This window comes from Stylophora pistillata, chromosome 3, assembly GCF_964205215.1.
Source record: "Stylophora pistillata chromosome 3, jaStyPist1.2, whole genome shotgun sequence".
Lineage (NCBI taxonomy): Eukaryota > Metazoa > Cnidaria > Anthozoa > Scleractinia > Pocilloporidae > Stylophora > Stylophora pistillata.
The window spans coordinates 40,729,518-40,747,775 of NC_142521.1; the positions used below are offsets into that span (position 1 = coordinate 40,729,518).

Consider the following 18,258-nt stretch of genomic DNA (forward strand, 5'->3'; position numbering starts at 1 on the left):
ATTGTATCGCTGACGATTTTTACGAGTCAAAGTACAAACAACGATTAAAAATGCTTGGCAATACTACACAAGAAAACGTCCGATAAGTTATTTATGATCCAACTGCTTTTTATTTCTGCCAAGTTTTTCTCTTCATTGCTCTTAATGGAAAAGCAAAACGGATAGAGAAGCGTAACGCGCAGCCGATCGGTTGAACAGTTTTTATTACAGAACAAAATAACGAACTGTACAATATCGGAGGGTATGTGTGCTCTATTCGCGTGTTATTTGTATTCTACTTTGTGCGGGTGGATAGTAATTGACTGGTTACGCTAGATTTTTATTCAATTTTTATTCAAATTCCTTCCACATAAAGTGGAAACTAGTCGTTTCACAATTCACAAAGTCAAGCAGCAAGTTTATAACAAGACACTGCACTTGTCATTCAACCATGCTCTACTAGGATATCGTTGATATAGCTATTCTGCAATAAGGCAAAGTTAATTTCGCAGTTCAGACCTTGTCACTGTATGAGTACTAAATATAGAGTGTATTGGTCACGCTCTTGAACACTTTCCGAGAAAAATTTGTTAACGTCAGAACGCGATCAAAATAGTTCCCTCGTTACGTCACTTGACATGCTGCCAGGATTCTGCTCACACTCGGATGTGTGTTCGTTTCAGGACTTGGTTAGTGTCTTCTGTTAGTTTCCCTTTTATTTTCTCTTACTTCCTGTAACTCTTGGTGATTTTGTGTTCTAATTGGTGAATTTGATGTATTTTGATGCAGTGTAAGTCCCGCCCACCCTCCGTAGTGAAATTTATTCGTAATTCTCGGAATTATAACTAATAAAAGGCTCCAGAATACCGCAAGGGTCAGCTTTAATATATTAGCGACAGGGTTGAGTGGAGTTGGCGCCTGAATGTGGAAAATTCAATCCCCCTTGAACATACTTACAGGTGAATAAAGCCTGATAGTTTCGAAAGAAACTGTTTGGGGCTGCGTCGATGAGAGTAACGAAATAATTTGGATATATGAACAAAGTTGAAAGGGTAAATTGGCCACCGTAACGATTACAAAAGCTGGCGTTTCGAGCGTTAGCCCTTCGTCGGAGCGAATGTAAATATTTCGCTCCGACGAAGGTCTAACGTTCGAAACGTCAGCTTTTGTAATCGTTACGGTGGCCAATTAACCATTTCAACTTTGTTGATATATCCAATCCATATTTACAGGTAAATCGATTCCTTTTACCATTTGTCCGACAGTGGAAGATGGAATCCAGCCAAGTCTGATCGTTAGTGGGGGATAAATGCAAGTTATTTTCCGAGCTTTCTGCTTTTCTTTGCAGTCCTTGTTCAAAAGATAACGCCGAGATTATTTTCACTGCACCGGTGAGTTAATACCTCGGCCGTTTTAGCAAAATCAGGTAATGTTTAGAGGGATATGTCTGAAATTTATTCACTTTGCTGTATTCTCCTCTCCCTGGGTACAACATCATTAAGCTTTGTTTATTTCTTGCCTTTTCAGTCAAGTTTGCCTTCAGACAAGTATCAGGGCCGAATCTTTGGAACAAAAGCAAGCGAGGGAATCAAATGAACCGATGCAGCGATCATAGATTGACTATCGAACGCTTTGACTTAGGTAAAAACCACATTTATAACATAGCGCGCGTGCTTGCCCCATCTAAGTCCCATTGAGCCGCTATGGACAAAATCTTCCTTTACGCACGCCCGTGCATAAACAAGATGACGTGAGCTTTTTTTTTTACCTGGCTGCAGAGTTGCCGTCCTGTTAAGCTGCAGTGCAGTTTCCCTTCTCTTTAAAATATGGAAGAAACTAGCGAAGAACTGCCCAATTTTTCTATCGGCATTGACTTTTTAGGTCCTGATCCAACGAGCTGCAAAACAAAGCCGAGAAAAAAATCTCGCAAGTTGCACGTTTCGCAAATATGTCGGATCGTTAGTTTTAAAACATTTTATAGTGACACTTGACTTAATTTAGCTTTGATTTTCTCCATCTTTCCCGTTGATTTTGAGCCTTTCGATCACAGTTATCAATTGTCTGGATCAAATGAGCTCGCTCAAACCAAAGTATAAAATCTGGCGTGTTTTTTGGCCAGCCAATAGGGACGTTTGTTTACCTTTTTTGTGCGTTGTGAGAGTTTTGCACTCTGTCACAAGAAAAAAAGCTTCTTCCCAGAGATCCTTGTTGTCGCTCTGTTATAAAAGAACGTCTGAATGTTTGGAGAGCCCTCAGAAAGCTAGAATAGCTCTCGGTTGTGCCTCGAGCTACTCTTACGCACTTTTCGTGCTCTCCAAACTTCCTGCGTGCATCCATACTTCGATATACGCACGCTAAACATGAACAAATTCTTAATTGTTCTCAGTTGCGTTTAATTCTTAGTTTCGATGAACTTATTGTGCTAGCCATAGAGGTATAAACCTCTACAACAGCACCGTAACAGAATTATAAAACATCAAACGACAAAATACGACTAGTTATATGAGTAGTTAATTATAACTCTATGCACTGGTAAGTTTAATTTTGAAATTTGTAACAGCAATTTCATGCTCAACTACACTTTGGAATGCGCTTAGATGCTGAAAAATCAATAGTCAGGGAACAGATACCGAACAAGACGAGTTTCATCCAACCATCGCCACACAAAAGGTCTGGCACTTAATTCTGGTATAGTAATTTTGGGAGTACGTGTGTTTACGTTTTCTTTTTTTGTAGGAGGGTTTATTGCCTTTCTTGATCACCAAATTCTTTACTTCGCACGCTTGAGTATTTGCTCTCGGTCTCCTTAACCCAGATGCATGGGGCACTAGTTACACTGTCGCTACCACGAGTGTTTAACAAATCTTCCAGGGCATACATCGCGGCTGCAATGTGCTTACATCCCCCCATCTCGACCACCTTTACACTTACATCTTGCCTGAAGTACACTGCTTCGGTTTGCACCTCTAACCTCAAGAATAAACCGGAGATCGTAGTACTCCTTTCCTTCATCCGTTTTGATTTTAATGAAAGGCCGCACTTTGGTTACATATACATGAACGCCCTCTTCATTCAGCTGAGCAGTTAGTAAACTGGGTTCCACATTACCATCAGCGAATAAGCGATAATCTTCAAATGACTTGTAAGCGGCGGGTCCCTGCTTGTCATCATGAGTGGAGTGGTAAATTAAATAATTATTTCTCACAACCCAAACGGCGGCGACGAGTTGAAATTATTCGCGGTCTTCAGGGAAAATGGATCGGGAAGTAGCAAATCATGAATTAGTAAATTATCTGCATCATTGGTTTGACCATTTCGAAGTTTGGATCCACTGGCAAAACCATTCTTTCGACTGCAGAGGCGATTTCTACCAGCGAAGTTTTCAAATATCCGCTTACGAAACTCCACGTTCCTGAAAATATTTTTTAAGTTGTACCACATTCATGGCGTAAAAGTCGCTCTTTCGCGGTTTGTTTACGTAAAAAAACACGTGACACTACAAGTGAATCTAACGCCTAAAAGTGAATTAAAGAGCCACGCTCGACCAGTGTACTTTGCGCATCATTGTTATTGTTTACAATGAAATATATGAAGTTCATATATTTTGAACTGCGGTATGAACTTCATATATTTCATTGTCTATTTATCACTTTCACGGGTTTATTACGAATCAACTCAACAGCCTGCTCCCAGTTGGCTTGTTAGCTCAATTGGTAGAGCGCTGCACTAGTATCGCAGAGGTCAGTGGTTCGAATCCCGTACAGCCCTGATTTTTTTTCAGGTCTGATTTTCGCTATTGCTTAAATAGCGCTATCATGACTGCGAGGATCGTGCATCATATGTATTGTTGTTGTTATTATCCGGGAACTCGATACTTTTTCTTAGACACCGAACCGAAACGGCATATAATATCACAGCGGCCTTTGCCAATATTTCGTGGCAAAAATAGAAAAATGGTATTATCACCCCGAGCTCAACTAAATCGCTACTTTAGAAGAGGTATATTGACGACGTTTTCTGTCTGTGGAACAGAGCCAAAGACAAAATAGAAGAATTCTTAGGACGGGCAAACAGCTACATTCTGTCACGAGATTATGTTCTCTTGATTCTGTACATGTACCACGATACAATCGCTATTCACGGCTGAAATATCAGAAATTATGCTTACATACAAAAGTGTACGAAAGTGAGAGGTTTAACGGGGAATCGACCCTTCATGTCCAAACGCATCACAAAGAGAGGAAGACCTTCGAATACTTGAATTTTTATTCGTGTCATTCATTAGGCGCAAAGAAAGGATTCGTAAAAGGAGAAGCGCTACGCCTTCTATGATTAAATTCGTCACGCACCACGTTCAGTAAAAACTCACAATGTTTCTAAATATGCATAAAGAATATGGGACTTCATGATGAAATTTAAGAAAAATGTATCTGCATTTGTCTCTCCGCGAGTGAAAGGTTACTTAAAAGCCTACCATGGGATTAGGCTTGAGGTCGATTGTAAACGTTTCCCCGTCCGTCGGTCACCTAAGGGGCCGAGAGAAGCTTTCTATTTGACTTTCCACCAAAATGCTGTGTCGTAGGGCTCCTGTAAACTCCATGCTGGTTTTCTTGCCAAATCGCAAAGCTGTATTTCGCTCATTCCATGCTTTTGAATTGATCTAGTCAGTCATGTAACACGGTGGCTTTTAGTCGTGCAGGACGATCTTTTTTCGATGGCTTCATTGTAGCGAATGCGGAATGAAACGTCAAAAATACGTAGTAAGGATTCGGTCATTTATTAGAGGGGGGTGAGCTGGTGCAAAATGGGGTGGGGGAGCCATACCTTTTTTGTGCACCTGAAAATGGGGGGGCTTCATAAAATTGTGCAACCATTTCAAAGGGACCATGTACTTTTGTGCATTTCAATTTCCGTTCCACAAAAAAGAAAACACTGAAGGAATTAACAACAAATCAAATATGATTTATTATCAAATAACTGATGGCATAACAAACCAACATAACATGGTGTATAGCAGTCCTTTTGCATTGGAAAAAAAATTCATGTATTACCCAGTGTTACTCAGTATCACTATCCTCTGATTCACTGTTTAAAGAGCTGATGGAGGGCAAGTACTCTTTAAATAGTGCACAAACTTGATCACTTATAAGCCCTCTTTCCATTATTTGCTTTAGCCGGTAAACTTGTGTCCCTTTCAAGGATATTGGAGCAGCCACTTTGACTTCCTCAACTGGAATCTCACCATCAGACAGTAGTTTGGAGATTAAACCAAAATTCTCTTCTTGTCCAGCTTTTCTCTTCTGTTCCTTTCTCTTATTTTCGCTATTTGCTTTAAATAGCTCGGTGAGTTTTATTTAAGTTGTATTAAAACTGTTTCTGTGGTTGAGGGCGGGTTATCTAATTTCATGTACAGACTCGAAGGGGGGCCACATAATTTTATGCAGTGGCAAGAACAGGCCTATGGGAAATGATGAATAGGAAAATTAAAATGCACCAGCATTTTTGGGTGTGAAAAAGTAGAAAAATGTAGTCAACTTTTCTCTTTCATAGAATTTTCACTCGAATTGGTTCCAGCGGGCTAATCGAGGAGACAAAGACTCTATGGGCAAGATCGGAGTGCATTAAGATTCCCAGACATGATACCCTTTAATAGTATTTACCTATTTTTTCTGTATAATGTATGAATGAAACAAGAGATCAAGCACATGTAAATGACATTTACCCTGTCTCGTTCTCAGAAGCTACGCTGATAGCTCGTAGAGAAACGATAACCCTTCGAACGGAAATGAAATTCGCTTCGTGTCTCATGGGATTTTTTTACTTTAGCAAAATCATTTCATTTTCATAAATATGCGGGATAAGAATACACTTGACTTGAATTATTGAAGTCTTCGTCAATTCCAACATCGTTACCACGTATCGTGTGGGAAGACAGAGAGCCTACAAATTGTCCCACCTCGCCTCCTTTAATGCGCTTCACTTCATACAACTAGACCGTACACAAGTAATGACGTTGCTCGCTATGTCATATATTACTTATGCTTAGTAACGGCAGTCTCCATCAATATAACTGTGCTGTTCCGTTTCAGACTGATTATTATATGAGGAACATGTCAAAGTTTTGAGCAGCGATGTCCGATCAAGGTACAGATATTTCCACTTTTTATAAAGGTTGATTTTAGGGAACTCTGTATCATAATTACTATAAAAGAAAGACCATCGCGGCTGTGAAAACAAAAAAACTTGTTTATGCAAGGAAAGCTGAATTGTTTCAGGAAGTCTTTGTTATAAGACCAATATCTTTTATTGGTCTTTGTAAGAATTATTAGAGTTAAATCCATCTTAAGTGTATACTTTACTTTAAGTGTATACTTTACTTTAAGTGGTTTTTCATTTTTCAACAACCTATATGTCGTGAAACAATTATCGACAAGAAGTCCAAGGTCTACGAAATTACTCTAAATTCGTCATTTAGGATCAAAACGATTGACTATCGCCAAGCTGTATTTATTGTGAAATGCTCATCATTCGTATGAAAAGACGTGACAAATATTTATCAAACTTGAGAAAGCATTCATTACGAACTTGTTTGCGATAGGCGAATTCGCTTACCAAATTATAACATATGTAATTGCAGGTGAAGTCTTTCGCGATGATACTCTCCCGGTCGTGGTAAATTTCTCACTTAACGAGCTCCAAGATAACCATGACGGTGTTTACTCTTGGCGAGCTCCATCTGGTATGACTGAGTCTTATTTTGTTGACTTCTTAACCGAAGTCGTAAATGAAATCGTCTTCACTGAAGTCTCCAAGAAGGAAACGGGCCGATTTCTTGATCTCCTCTTTCCCACTCCGGCATTACTTCCAATGTTACAAAAACTGAATCAAACACGCATAAAATTGTTGAAAAGAAATGACGAGGACACCACATCTATATTACGCGAAAGCCTCGCTGGCTTCGAACGCATCATCGTTCCTTACCCATCCCATGGAAACATCGTAAGCGTCGAACTGGAAATGAACAACGAAACAGATCCTACCGGGGAGATGCGAAGAAAAATCAACCAAATTCTTCGGAGTGAAGCAATCTGTTATGGAGATAGTGATGAAGAAGATGAGAAGGAGGAAAGCCAAGATATTTATCTGGGAGAAATGTACTCTTCAGATGAAGATGAAGAAGTTGAGCGGGAAGTTCAAGCAAGTCCAGACAAGCCTTGCTATTTCCCTTCCCAAATAGAAATGGCAGCGATTTTAAAGGAACGGATTGAAGCCATTATGTCCCATTACCACAACATTTCAAGACTAAAGGAGTTTTTCAACGATATTGAATTCGTAGTGTACACAGCCCGGTACAGAATGCTAAGCGATCAGACAGAGAAGAGGATTTGCCATCCTGACGCTGGCGTACTTTCAAAAGAAGAACTCGAATTACGAAAATGTGACCGAGAGGGAAAGAAACGGATGTTCATGTACGTTCGCAGTGCAGAGACGGATACTCATTTTGAAGTTCTGAAACGAGATGTTCAGGATAAACCCCAAACACTCTTTGTCATTGTAGCAGACGAATGCCACTGGGGAATAACCAAAGACAAAGAGAGGAAACCCTCTGCCCACAATCTTTTCATCAATGAATGGTGCAAAGAGAACCAACACCAAAATGTTATTGTTCTACAAATCTCAGCGACACCCTATAACCTCCTGACACAGAACTCTCGTCTTCCTCTAGTTCCGTGCGTCATTCTCAAGGACGATGTCTCCCCAACCAAACGAGCGGGCGATCTCGTGGTCCTCAAGCAAGAAGTTGACATGGAACAATTTGGGAAAACCTCAAAGAAACTTGAACTTCACGTTGTCCACTGGTCAGAAGTTGAACTTAAAAACTTTGAGAGAGGGATGCGAATGAAACTGAAGTCAGCTTTGTACATTGACTCTTCTCCGTACAAGTATCTTCAAGTTTCTACCGAGGGAAACCTAGTTGCTACATCTATACCAGACGAGGCAACGGAATTCATCATACAAGGCAGTCACGGCATGGTGACTATCAAAGCAGGAAGAGCAGGACGCTTGTTGACTGTCACCACGGATACCCATGGAAACTTAGAAGCCAAAAGTGATCCTCCAACGCCAACAGAATTTGAGGTTAAGATGGATTTTGGAGTTGGAATTGTCGCATTTCGATCCTGTGAAGGACAAGATCGCTACATTTCTGTTGACCAAAATAACCAAGTCAGTTTGCAAGCCGCGAAAATCGAGCGAAAATGTGGTGTCTCTATTATGAAACCAATACATGACCTGGCGAAGGTTTCTTTCCAATTCTACGCTGATCAGTCCGCACCAATTGAGGTCAAAACGGTTGGGAAGCAGTACATTAGTTTGAACTACTATCTCAGCACCATAGACAGTCCCAACAAGAAAGACCAGAAAATACGAGAGGACGAGACCTTCCAAAACATCGTTGATAAAGCTAAGAGAGTGAGAGAATGTCACAGTCAGATTCGACTTCTTTTCCGATTGATGCCTTACTTTGTGCTGATTACTGCTACCACATTATACTTTCAAGCGTTTTTAACAGTGGTGACAAGATATGCAAAGCACTGACTCTTGAAGTCAATGAATCACCCACTACTGAATTCCACAGTCGTCTCGCGGTGTACAAGATGAACCTCAAAGCAGCAGACGTGGAAAGATACATCCACCCAGAGGCTTTCGAGCTGATTCAAAGAAATATATGCGACAGAGTGACACAACAGTTCAAAGAAGACTTGAGGAATGTGGAGAAGTTGCAGAAACAAAGGGCATCGGACTTTACTGAATTGCAGACATCGAAGGAGCAACTGGCCTTCTCAATAGTTGAGTGCATAATGCATCTTCCTCCCCAAGAATTTGAGCAACTCAAACACGACACTCCCCTATTTGAAGACATTAAACAACAATTGCAAGCAAACGGCTGTGAGGTAATGGTTCAAATATGGCGCGGTCTAGTACAAGAACAAGAAACAAGTTCCTTAGTGGAAGATCTGATCCAAAGCGGGAAGGGAGATCTGGGAAAGATGAAAATTGTACGAGCAAAGACAATGAAAACTGCTGATCAATTTTATTACACAGTTCGGTTAGCGCGAGAAGTGTCGGGTCTCAAAGAACACTTTGAAGTCATTAGAGACTATGGAGGTATTCAGATTGAGAACCAGCTCATGAAATCGTCAAGTCCGTTCTTTAAAAAGCTTCAACCAAAAATTTGCACCTACAAGTTTGATTGTCGTTGCAGTGAGTTAGAACTACAACCTAGATATAAAACGTGTTCCAACTGTCATCACGTGCACAAGTCCATAACGCAGTATGAGGACCTGGAAAACCTGGCATGCATACTCATTCTGGTCGATAAAGGTCGCATGGGAGACACATTTCCCCAGAGCTTTGACTGTCTTGACTTGCGACTTAGCTACGACAGCAGTCAAGAGTTTAAAGAGGGCTCAGCAGTGTATCTTTCAAGTCTTATTCAAGAGCTTGGAAGAATGTGCCGTTATGCAAATGTTTCTTCTAGCGTGATTCCTTATGTATTGATTGGTCGACAGCTATTCAAGAGACTCCAGATGTCATTGACGACATCTCCGTCAATGAGTGCAACTTCTTGTAGTAAAGCAGACCGATATATGACAAAGACACGCACAATCAAAGACGCACAGTCATCGGCATTGCGATGGCTAAATTATGAAGCGCATAAAGACAGCTACGATTATGGAAACGTACAAACGCACTGCAACAGAATCCTTCTGCAAGCCGAACCTCAGATTGGCAAGACGGGAACGTACTTGTGCCTGCTAAGAGAATTACGACTAGATATTCTGGGAAAGGAAAATGTTTTTCTCGCTTCACCGAGTGCATTTGACGAAGGTTCCTTTTACCAATGGAAGGAAAGAGATAATCCTGACGAGTCGGTAATCAGAAATATGGATGAAGGCGAAGACTGGCAATTTCCGTACTGGAAGACAATCGAGACTTCCCCAAGCCTATGCGGAAAACCGGTTGGGACGGGAAAGTATTCAATAGCAGGTTGCTTCTACGCTCATGACGTGGAGGAAGATCCATTCACTCTTCTGAAAGGGAACGAGCGGAAACTAATCAAGACCGGTCATCAAAATCTTAAGACTGATGATTGTTCAAATGGCCTTCGTGCTTGGCATTGGTACCATTTTGAGAAATGTGCTGAGTGTGGAAGACTTCTGCAGGGCAGAGAATCTATCCTGGAAAATGTGGAGGTAAACATTGATGGGATACCAGTCACTGTTACCTGCTCCTTGCCAAGTAATTGTCCGTCATTCACTCAACTTAAAGAAAAATCCTCGAGTGGCGAATCCCTAGAGGATAGTCTTACTTTGACGTACTGGATATTTCATCCTTCACACAGAGATGATCCTAGGAAGTGCACTTTGAATTACCACCATGTAATGCAAGAAAACGGACGCGTTGCCAATTACGTCCAAGTTGTCGTTGTTCGAAAGGAAAAGTTCGAGGATTACAGATCTACCTGGGGAAAGGTGCTCGTCATTCTCCAACTTCCAAATGAACTACCCAGTTGCGACCTAGGACCGGAAGAGGGAGGAATTGGTTATGCCAGACTTTTTATTCAAAAGATTGCATTTTCTCTTAGGCTTGAATACATCTTCATGATTGATGACAATGTGGCCATGATGTTAGAGGCAGAAATTACAATTGATGACATGTCTGGAAAAGAAAGAAAAGTCCTAAGAGATGACAATGGGGTAATGAAAATGGCGTGCTGCACATTCCTAAGGCCTTTGACAAGTCTTCAAAAAATCGCACGAGGAAAGGAAATTCCACCCATGGCGGACGAGAAATACGAGCCTCATCCTTTAAAAGACGTCTTTGAAGCACAGGGTTTTCCATTGTATACCTACTCCGGCCCTGCAAAGTTGTTTCGCGACAAGCAGCATGGGAGCTATGGTATTCTTGGTCTAATGAGAAGTATCCCAAAAGCTGTGAGTCCTTTCGTAAAGACCCAAGTGTACGCCGCATTCTTGCTTAATGTTAGAAGTACTGTGGAAAAAGGCGTCTTTTACCGTCCATGGCCCTGCTGGGAAGACCTGCGCTTCAACGATGATTGTGATAAAGTGGGTCTATTTGTTATCAAATGCAATCGTTACTCTTTTTTCAAAGTTCAATACAAAGATTGGGTTGAGAACCTCGTCCTGCCACAAGTCTTTCCCTGGGATGAGAAATGTTCCATTGTAGAAAGACCAGTTGAAAGCGAGCTACCAGAAGCCTTGGAACAGAAAATTATCGTAGAACACCTTAGCAGCTTTGTGAATACCAGTGGTTCTGATAAGTGCTTCAAGGAGAGAGTTGAATACGATCGACTGGTGGATAAGGAAGCAGAAAATTCTCCCCTTCGTATCCTTGAGCAACTTGATTTGAGCGTTGTTACAGAAGAAGATTTCACCAAGGGGGTATCTTTCCTTGTTCTCTCCTACTTTCCAGAAAATCGGAGAAGAGATACTTTAGATGTCCTTGATTCAAATTTCTGTCGCACAAAGAAGAAAATTGTGTTCGTTGCAAGTGTGAAGGAAGCAGACAAACGATGGCCTCAAATGACTGTACAAACCATATCAACCAGGTATGGTATTTGTCATAACGATGAGATGACTGAAAGAAAGGCGCAATTTGCCATTTTTTCTGCGGCCGACCCAAAGAGGCACCGTTTGCGTTGGATTTTGATCGAAGCATCCTTCTCGCATATTGATCACAAATTTGAGATAGAGGTAGACACAAGTGATATTCAGGCTTTTGAAAATAAACTTGAAAACAGCAGAAATGCGCTAACTTTAGAGGAAAGTACCTCATCTAATCAGCAAAATGCACGCATAACGACAAAAGGAGCAAAGAGATCGCATCAGGAATACTCCAATGACTGCCAAACAATCAAAAGGCAAAAAATTGCAGAAGAATGTCCGAGACAACGTGAAAACCAAGAAGACGAGACGATGTCGGCAGATGAAATAGTGGTTAGAAAAGAGGGAGAAAGTAGAAGTAAATCTCCCTATCTGGTGAGAGAAGAAGACGGTTCAGCTTTATTTGACGGAGAAGGAACTGCTGAAGTCGAAAATGTCTCTGACACAAGTATCATGATAAGCGAAACCACGCAGGTTCAAGGGAGTACCCAAGACGACAGATGTAACTATCGCAAGTGTTTTGAAGGCACCAATGACGTCACAAAAGCTATTGTCGATCTTTGGATGGAATACAAGAAAATTCCGGGCAGCACTCAAAAGCTGAAGCAGGAATCAGGAACGAGCGATCTTACAATGGATTATGTAAAGAGCAAACTTGCCCAATTTACTCTCAGCCAGCTTGAAGAAAGGGATGAGAGCGGCTACAATGCGCTCTTGAAGGCCTGTTCTCTACCATCTATGAGTACCCACCTAATGCAGTATCTCATAAATGACGCAAAAGTAGATATCAACTCTCAGTTACCTCTCACCTTTGGCAGACTCCACCCAACAAGCGAAGAGTTGATTCCGGGAATGTCTGCCTTGTCAGTGGCTATTAGATGTGGAAGAAAAGTCAAAACGGTTCAAACTTTCAAAAGCAGAGGAAAAGAAATTTCGTTAGAAACTTCTGACGAGGAGGGAAACACTGCTCTTCACCATTGTGTTCTATCCTGTTCTAAAGTTGCCTTTCGGAAGCTATTCCCTCTATATAGGTCCAAGAAGTGGAAAAAGATGGTCAACGGTGAGGGAAAGAGCCCTTTAGATATTGCCAAGAAGATGAAATCGAGTGGTTTGAGCAAAGTAAAGCAACAGTCCATTTCATTCATGCTCAAGGAAATGAAGAGCAAAAAGAATTCTGCTGATCAACTTAAACGCGTCCAAAAAAAACTATCTCTAAATGATGGCTCTCTCGAAGGAAAGCCAGCCAACAACAATCAGGATGATCGAGTTAAAGCGTTAAATGAAGAACAGCAATGGTCCACGCAAATAAAGCGTCAAAAAATCGGCGACAGTTACGGCCAGCATGCAGACCAGATTCCCACTATTAGCTCTGGCAAAGCTGCAGATGGAGGCGTTGCCCTTGATGATGACTCTAACCATAGCAACGTAAGCGTAAAGCACGATACATCGGAGAAAAAAGCTAAATCAGTCCAATCTTTAGATGTCGCCGCGCATGTGGATGGTACCAACCGTATCACTGGGATTATCGTGGATTTATGGAGGGAATATAAAGAAATTCAAGCGCAAGTTGAGAAAAAGGGCAGAAGCGACCTAACCATGGAGGAAATTGAGAACAAGCTCACGTGTTTTACAAATGATTATCTGGAGGCAGCAGACGAAAGAGGCTACAATGCACTTCTTAAAGCCTGTTCCTTGCCTTATATGAGTCCTCATGTAATGCAATACCTTATCACTACTAGAAAGGTTGACCTCAATTGTCAGCTTCCTTCTGATTTTGATGTGACTCACCCAACAGCTAAGGGATTGGTGCCAAGAATGTCCTCTTTGTCCGTGGCAATCAGAAAAGGAAATGTAAAATCAGTCTCCACGTTTATGAATAGGTCAACGTGGATTAAAGTCAGAAGTGTTGACGATAATGGGAACACTGCTCTGCATCATTGTGTGATTTCGATTTATAAGACTGCCTTCGATAAAATTTTCCCCCTTTTCAAGCCGTTGGAATGGCAAGAGATGCGTAATAAAGCAGGAAAGAATCCTTTGGACATTTGCATCGAAAAGGAAGAGGAACTAGGAAGACAAAAAAGAGTAAAGAAAAAAGCCCTAGAAAAGGTCAGAGACATGCGCAAGGAAATGGAGGAGGTTTCAGCATAGAGTTTACGAACATGAGGTGAGGTTTGGTGTTTAATGTTGGTGGTATTTTTACATGAAATCATATAAATTAATCATTTTAATTATTCTGATCTTATTCATGGTTCGAAACTGCCATATTGCAAACATTCTTGAAGATGATTACGAGTTATCTACTGAAGTTTTCTTCCTTTTCTTCTCTTTGGTATTTTTTTAATAGCATCCAAGCCAGTGGTGAACCACACCTTACCCTTCCCGATTTCTCCAAGTGTTAACTGGATCGAACACAGCATTTATCTGGCATCCAAGCGAGACTGAATAAGGTTCCTATAGGGTAATTTTCAACTAAGTTTCGAAAATAATCCTCTCTTCCATTGGTTTTTCTTTACTTCACTATTTGATTTGTCCTGAAAACTGTCACCATCCTCTCAAACAATCAAAGTGGAAAGAGGACTCATAGTCAGTTCTTGATGTTTTACTTTGCTTTGATTGCTGTTGCGGTTACTGTGATTTTACGACACTGTTGAAAAGCACTCTGATACTTTGTGAAGTTTTGGTACAACAACAGAAGTGCACATCTACTTTTTAATCGCCTCTTTAGATGTAACTAGCCACTGACAATTGCGTGCACTAAACTCTGTGGTTTTTTTGCAGTAGAAACGCTTCAAAGTACCGATTATGACAAAAATCAAATCTTTCAGTTCAAAATGTAATTTTGGATTTTTAAAAGTTAACAGCGATGCTTATTACGGTTTGCTTGTTTATAAACATACGAATATACAGGACGGAAGTAAGGACATAATCTATATCTTTAACATTTTGTAATTTTTAGCTCTAAAATGTTCTTTTATTTTCAAGGAATATAATCGCTCTCTTGCATCAGTCAGCAATATTGACAGGTCGAGTATATGGATCAATTACGAGGCTAACAATTCTTGTATATTTACAAAATATGTCCGTTCATTTAATTAAAAAAATTAATTACTAGCCATCCCAACATTGGAATTTCTTGCTTGTTATTGTTATAAACAACTAGCCAGTTATGGAAATCAGACCTTTTCCATAAAGATAAGTTTTTTTCAAGCAAAAAATATGTTCCGGTAACGAATCTTGACCGTTAAGAATTTTAGTATGTATTTTATAGGAAGAAAAGAATAGATTTGTAGTAACAATCTTGACTCACTGAACTCCTTTTTAAGCTATCAATTTCAGTCGTTAACTTTTTAGGTAGTATCGTCGCATGTTTGAAAAAATGCGAGTTAATTAAATATTAACATTTGTGAAAATTTAGGAATTTTCAAATATTATAGTTTTAGCGTGTATGTCGCATGAGTGCAAAAGGGCACTTTTTCATGGCAATAATCAGTTACGTTATTACTGTTATATACTTTGAAAGCTTTTCAGGACTTCACAGAGATTTTCATTAATTTTTAAGCACTTTTCAAAGCATAAAAGCTTTTAGAAGTTTTCATAAAATTGGAGAAATGTTTAACGTTTGATCTTGTGTGAGGCGTTGTTTTGCAAATCTTTGTGTTTTCACTTCCATGGTGGGTAGCCATAGAGACTTGGAACAAAATACTTGAAGTATTCAAAATGCGATTATCTCTTTCTTATTACCTCTTAACTTTAGGCTCTCGTATCTATCTACACGTGTTTTCTGAATCAAAGTTTGAACCCCCGTACGAAAAAATCCTGGATCCGACCCTGAGTTCGCAGATACAAGGAAAAACGGTCTGTGTTACAGCCAGCGTTTGGAAATACATAGCGAACGGTTCAACAAGAAGTTAAAGTGTTCAACCGAGACGCGTAACTGAGAAACGTACTACGCCCACTGTTGCTCATATGAAAATTATGTTTCAATACGGCTCAGCTTAGTATGGTGTGTATTTGGTACTCGCGCCTCTCATAGAGAACAAAACATGACGAAATTCTCCAATGGGTGATATGAAAGAAACCTTAACGTGTTCATATATTTTGAACTGCGGTTGTAGATACGTATGATGCACGATCCTCGCAGTAGAGCTTCATATATTCATTGTATCTGACTTATCATCCCGGGTTTATTACGAATCAACTTAACGGCCTGCTCCTAGTTGGCTTGTTAGCTCAATTGGTAGAGCGCTGCACTAGTATCGCAGAGGTCAGTGGTTCGAATCCCGTACAGGCCTGATTTTTTTCAGGTCTAATTTTCTCTACTGCGAGGATCGTGCATCACACGTAAACTTTAACGTGCTTGCGACGGAGGCAATTGTAAACATAACACAAAGGGAAAAGGTAAACGTCGTCTAAAAGGAGCAAGGCGGACTAAAACGGGGTGACGAATATTACGAATGAAAAATCTAACCTCTTTTTTTAAATAAATAATTATTCTTAGCCTTATTGGTAATTGCCGAATTCCAGAATTACTTATCTGAAACAGGCGATAGGAAAACAAAGCAATGTAGCCATAAGCCCTCCAAGGTCACAGCTGTCAGCAAGTTGTTGTTACCCATGAAAATGAAAAAATGATTGCCAGGTCACACCAAATGAAAACTCGTTTTCTCGGAAATTAAGAAGCCTTTATTTAAATTCGATTCCTTCAAGCATAGCTAATCAATAATCAATTGATTGTTCACTGATTGCTTTTTTTTTTTACAACTGACAAGAAATCAAGCGTCTAGAACTTACAACTAGGTATCCTATAAAAGCTGCATTTTCTGCATTTGCGGTGTCAAACGAAACAAACGAAACCGCAACCCCTACGACTACAGCAACCATACCGTACATAAAAGGCATGTCTGAAAACATCTCGCGCATCTTACTACCCTTCAATATCTGCGTCGCCCACAAATCCATCACCACACTACGTCAGTTACTAACCAACGTTAAAGACAAAGACGAACCAAGGAACAGACAGGGAACGATTTATAAGATCAATTGTTCAGACTGCCAAGCCTCCTACATTGGCGAGACTGGCAGAAACCTCACAACAAGACTGACTGAACACAGACGGGCGACGAGGAAAGGTGATGTCAGCAATCACATTGCTGAACACCATCGACTTACCAACCACAACATTGACTGGGACTCTGCGCAATGCCTAACCTACAGCACTGACTATTTTCAACGACTGACTCTGGAAAGCTGGTTTACTAACTTAGAACAGACCCCCCTAAACAGATGTCAACAACTACCCGCTCCATACAAACGACTCATTCACGACATAAACATCACAAACGACCGAAAAAGAACGACCTAACTTTACCGACAGATCGAAACAGACCAATCACGATCGACTTACGTCACTTGAGACTTACGTCACTTGAGTCTTACAGCACGGCAAAACCAACCGATCATTTCACACGAACTGGAATAAGAACATTCTACTGACAACAATCATTCACTTGACTCTGATGATGACTTCCGCACAGGTTGTCGAAACGTCAGTCACTACTACCGACAACAGTCCTTCTCAGGACTACACTCACCCGGACGATCAGATTACACCTTCACATATATTATTTTACCACAATTGGCAGTAATGTTGCAATCTGATTGGTTAATTTGCCGTTTTCGGTAAGAGTACAGGCAACGCTGCTCGTGTCAATATTTCACGCAACGTGTCACGCACTGAAAGAATCGTTTTATTTGACGTTGATATTGTGGTAAAGAACAAATCGACAGAGGTTTAGCGTGATCTGCACTCATATCGACAACGATTTTCGTCATTACAGAGAATTGTGCGAGGCGCAGCCGAGTGAGTTCGCAACAATTTTTGACCACCGTGACGAATATCGTTGTCGATAAGAGTACAGACCACGCTAAACCATCGTCGATTTGTTAAGCAGAATTTTTGGTATGTGATATCGCTGTCTATTTCTACGAGTTAAAATACAAACAACGATTAAAAATTCTTAGCCATACTACACACCAAAACGTCTAATAAGTAATTTATGTTCTGACTGCTTTTTATTCCTGCTAAGTTTTTCTCCTCATTGCTCCTAAGGCGGGAAAAGCGAAGCGGATAGAGAAACACAGCGTGCAACCGACCGGTTAAACAATTTTTCGTAGGCCCGGTTGAGACGCCGTACATCAGCCGAGCCGAATCGAATTCAAGGAATTAAGTTCATGTGAAGTACGGCGTCTAAATCAATTCGGAACGGCTGATTTAATTTAGATCCGGCGGCTTGGTCAATTAATCCCGCTTGACTCAGCCGGGATTAAAATCAGCTGTAGACCGGCTTTGATTATGACGCCGTTACTTCACATGAGCCTAATCAAATGCACAAATTATTCTAATATACTTTTCTTGCCGTTTTTACATGTGAGCATCTGCAAAGGAGTGTTGTAGAAGAAATGGTGGCTTGAAGGGCCGAGCAAAACGCTGCTGACAGATATTGAAAGGGCGCCCTATTCTACACCTTTCGAACTGACACTGATTCTACGTTCTTTCGGTTCTTTGGGCATTATGTGGCTGTACTCTGCG

At 40.7% G+C, this 18,258-nt stretch overlaps 1 protein-coding gene and 1 pseudogene across 1 annotated transcript; one reads left to right on the top strand and one right to left on the bottom strand.

The window, feature by feature from the left end:
- Positions 1-1,423: 1,423 nt before the first annotated feature.
- Positions 1,424-16,172, top strand: LOC148736117 (uncharacterized). Its single transcript, XM_088753606.1, is given in 5 exon segments — positions 1,424-1,620; positions 6,069-6,123; positions 6,617-8,449; positions 8,452-13,833; positions 14,014-16,172. Coding segments are annotated over 3 exon segments (7,212 nt in total). The 5' UTR covers positions 1,424-1,620; positions 6,069-6,110; the 3' UTR covers positions 13,818-13,833; positions 14,014-16,172.
- On the bottom strand, positions 2,256-5,141 carry LOC148736118 (uncharacterized; annotated as a pseudogene).
- Positions 16,173-18,258: the final 2,086 nt, after the last annotated feature.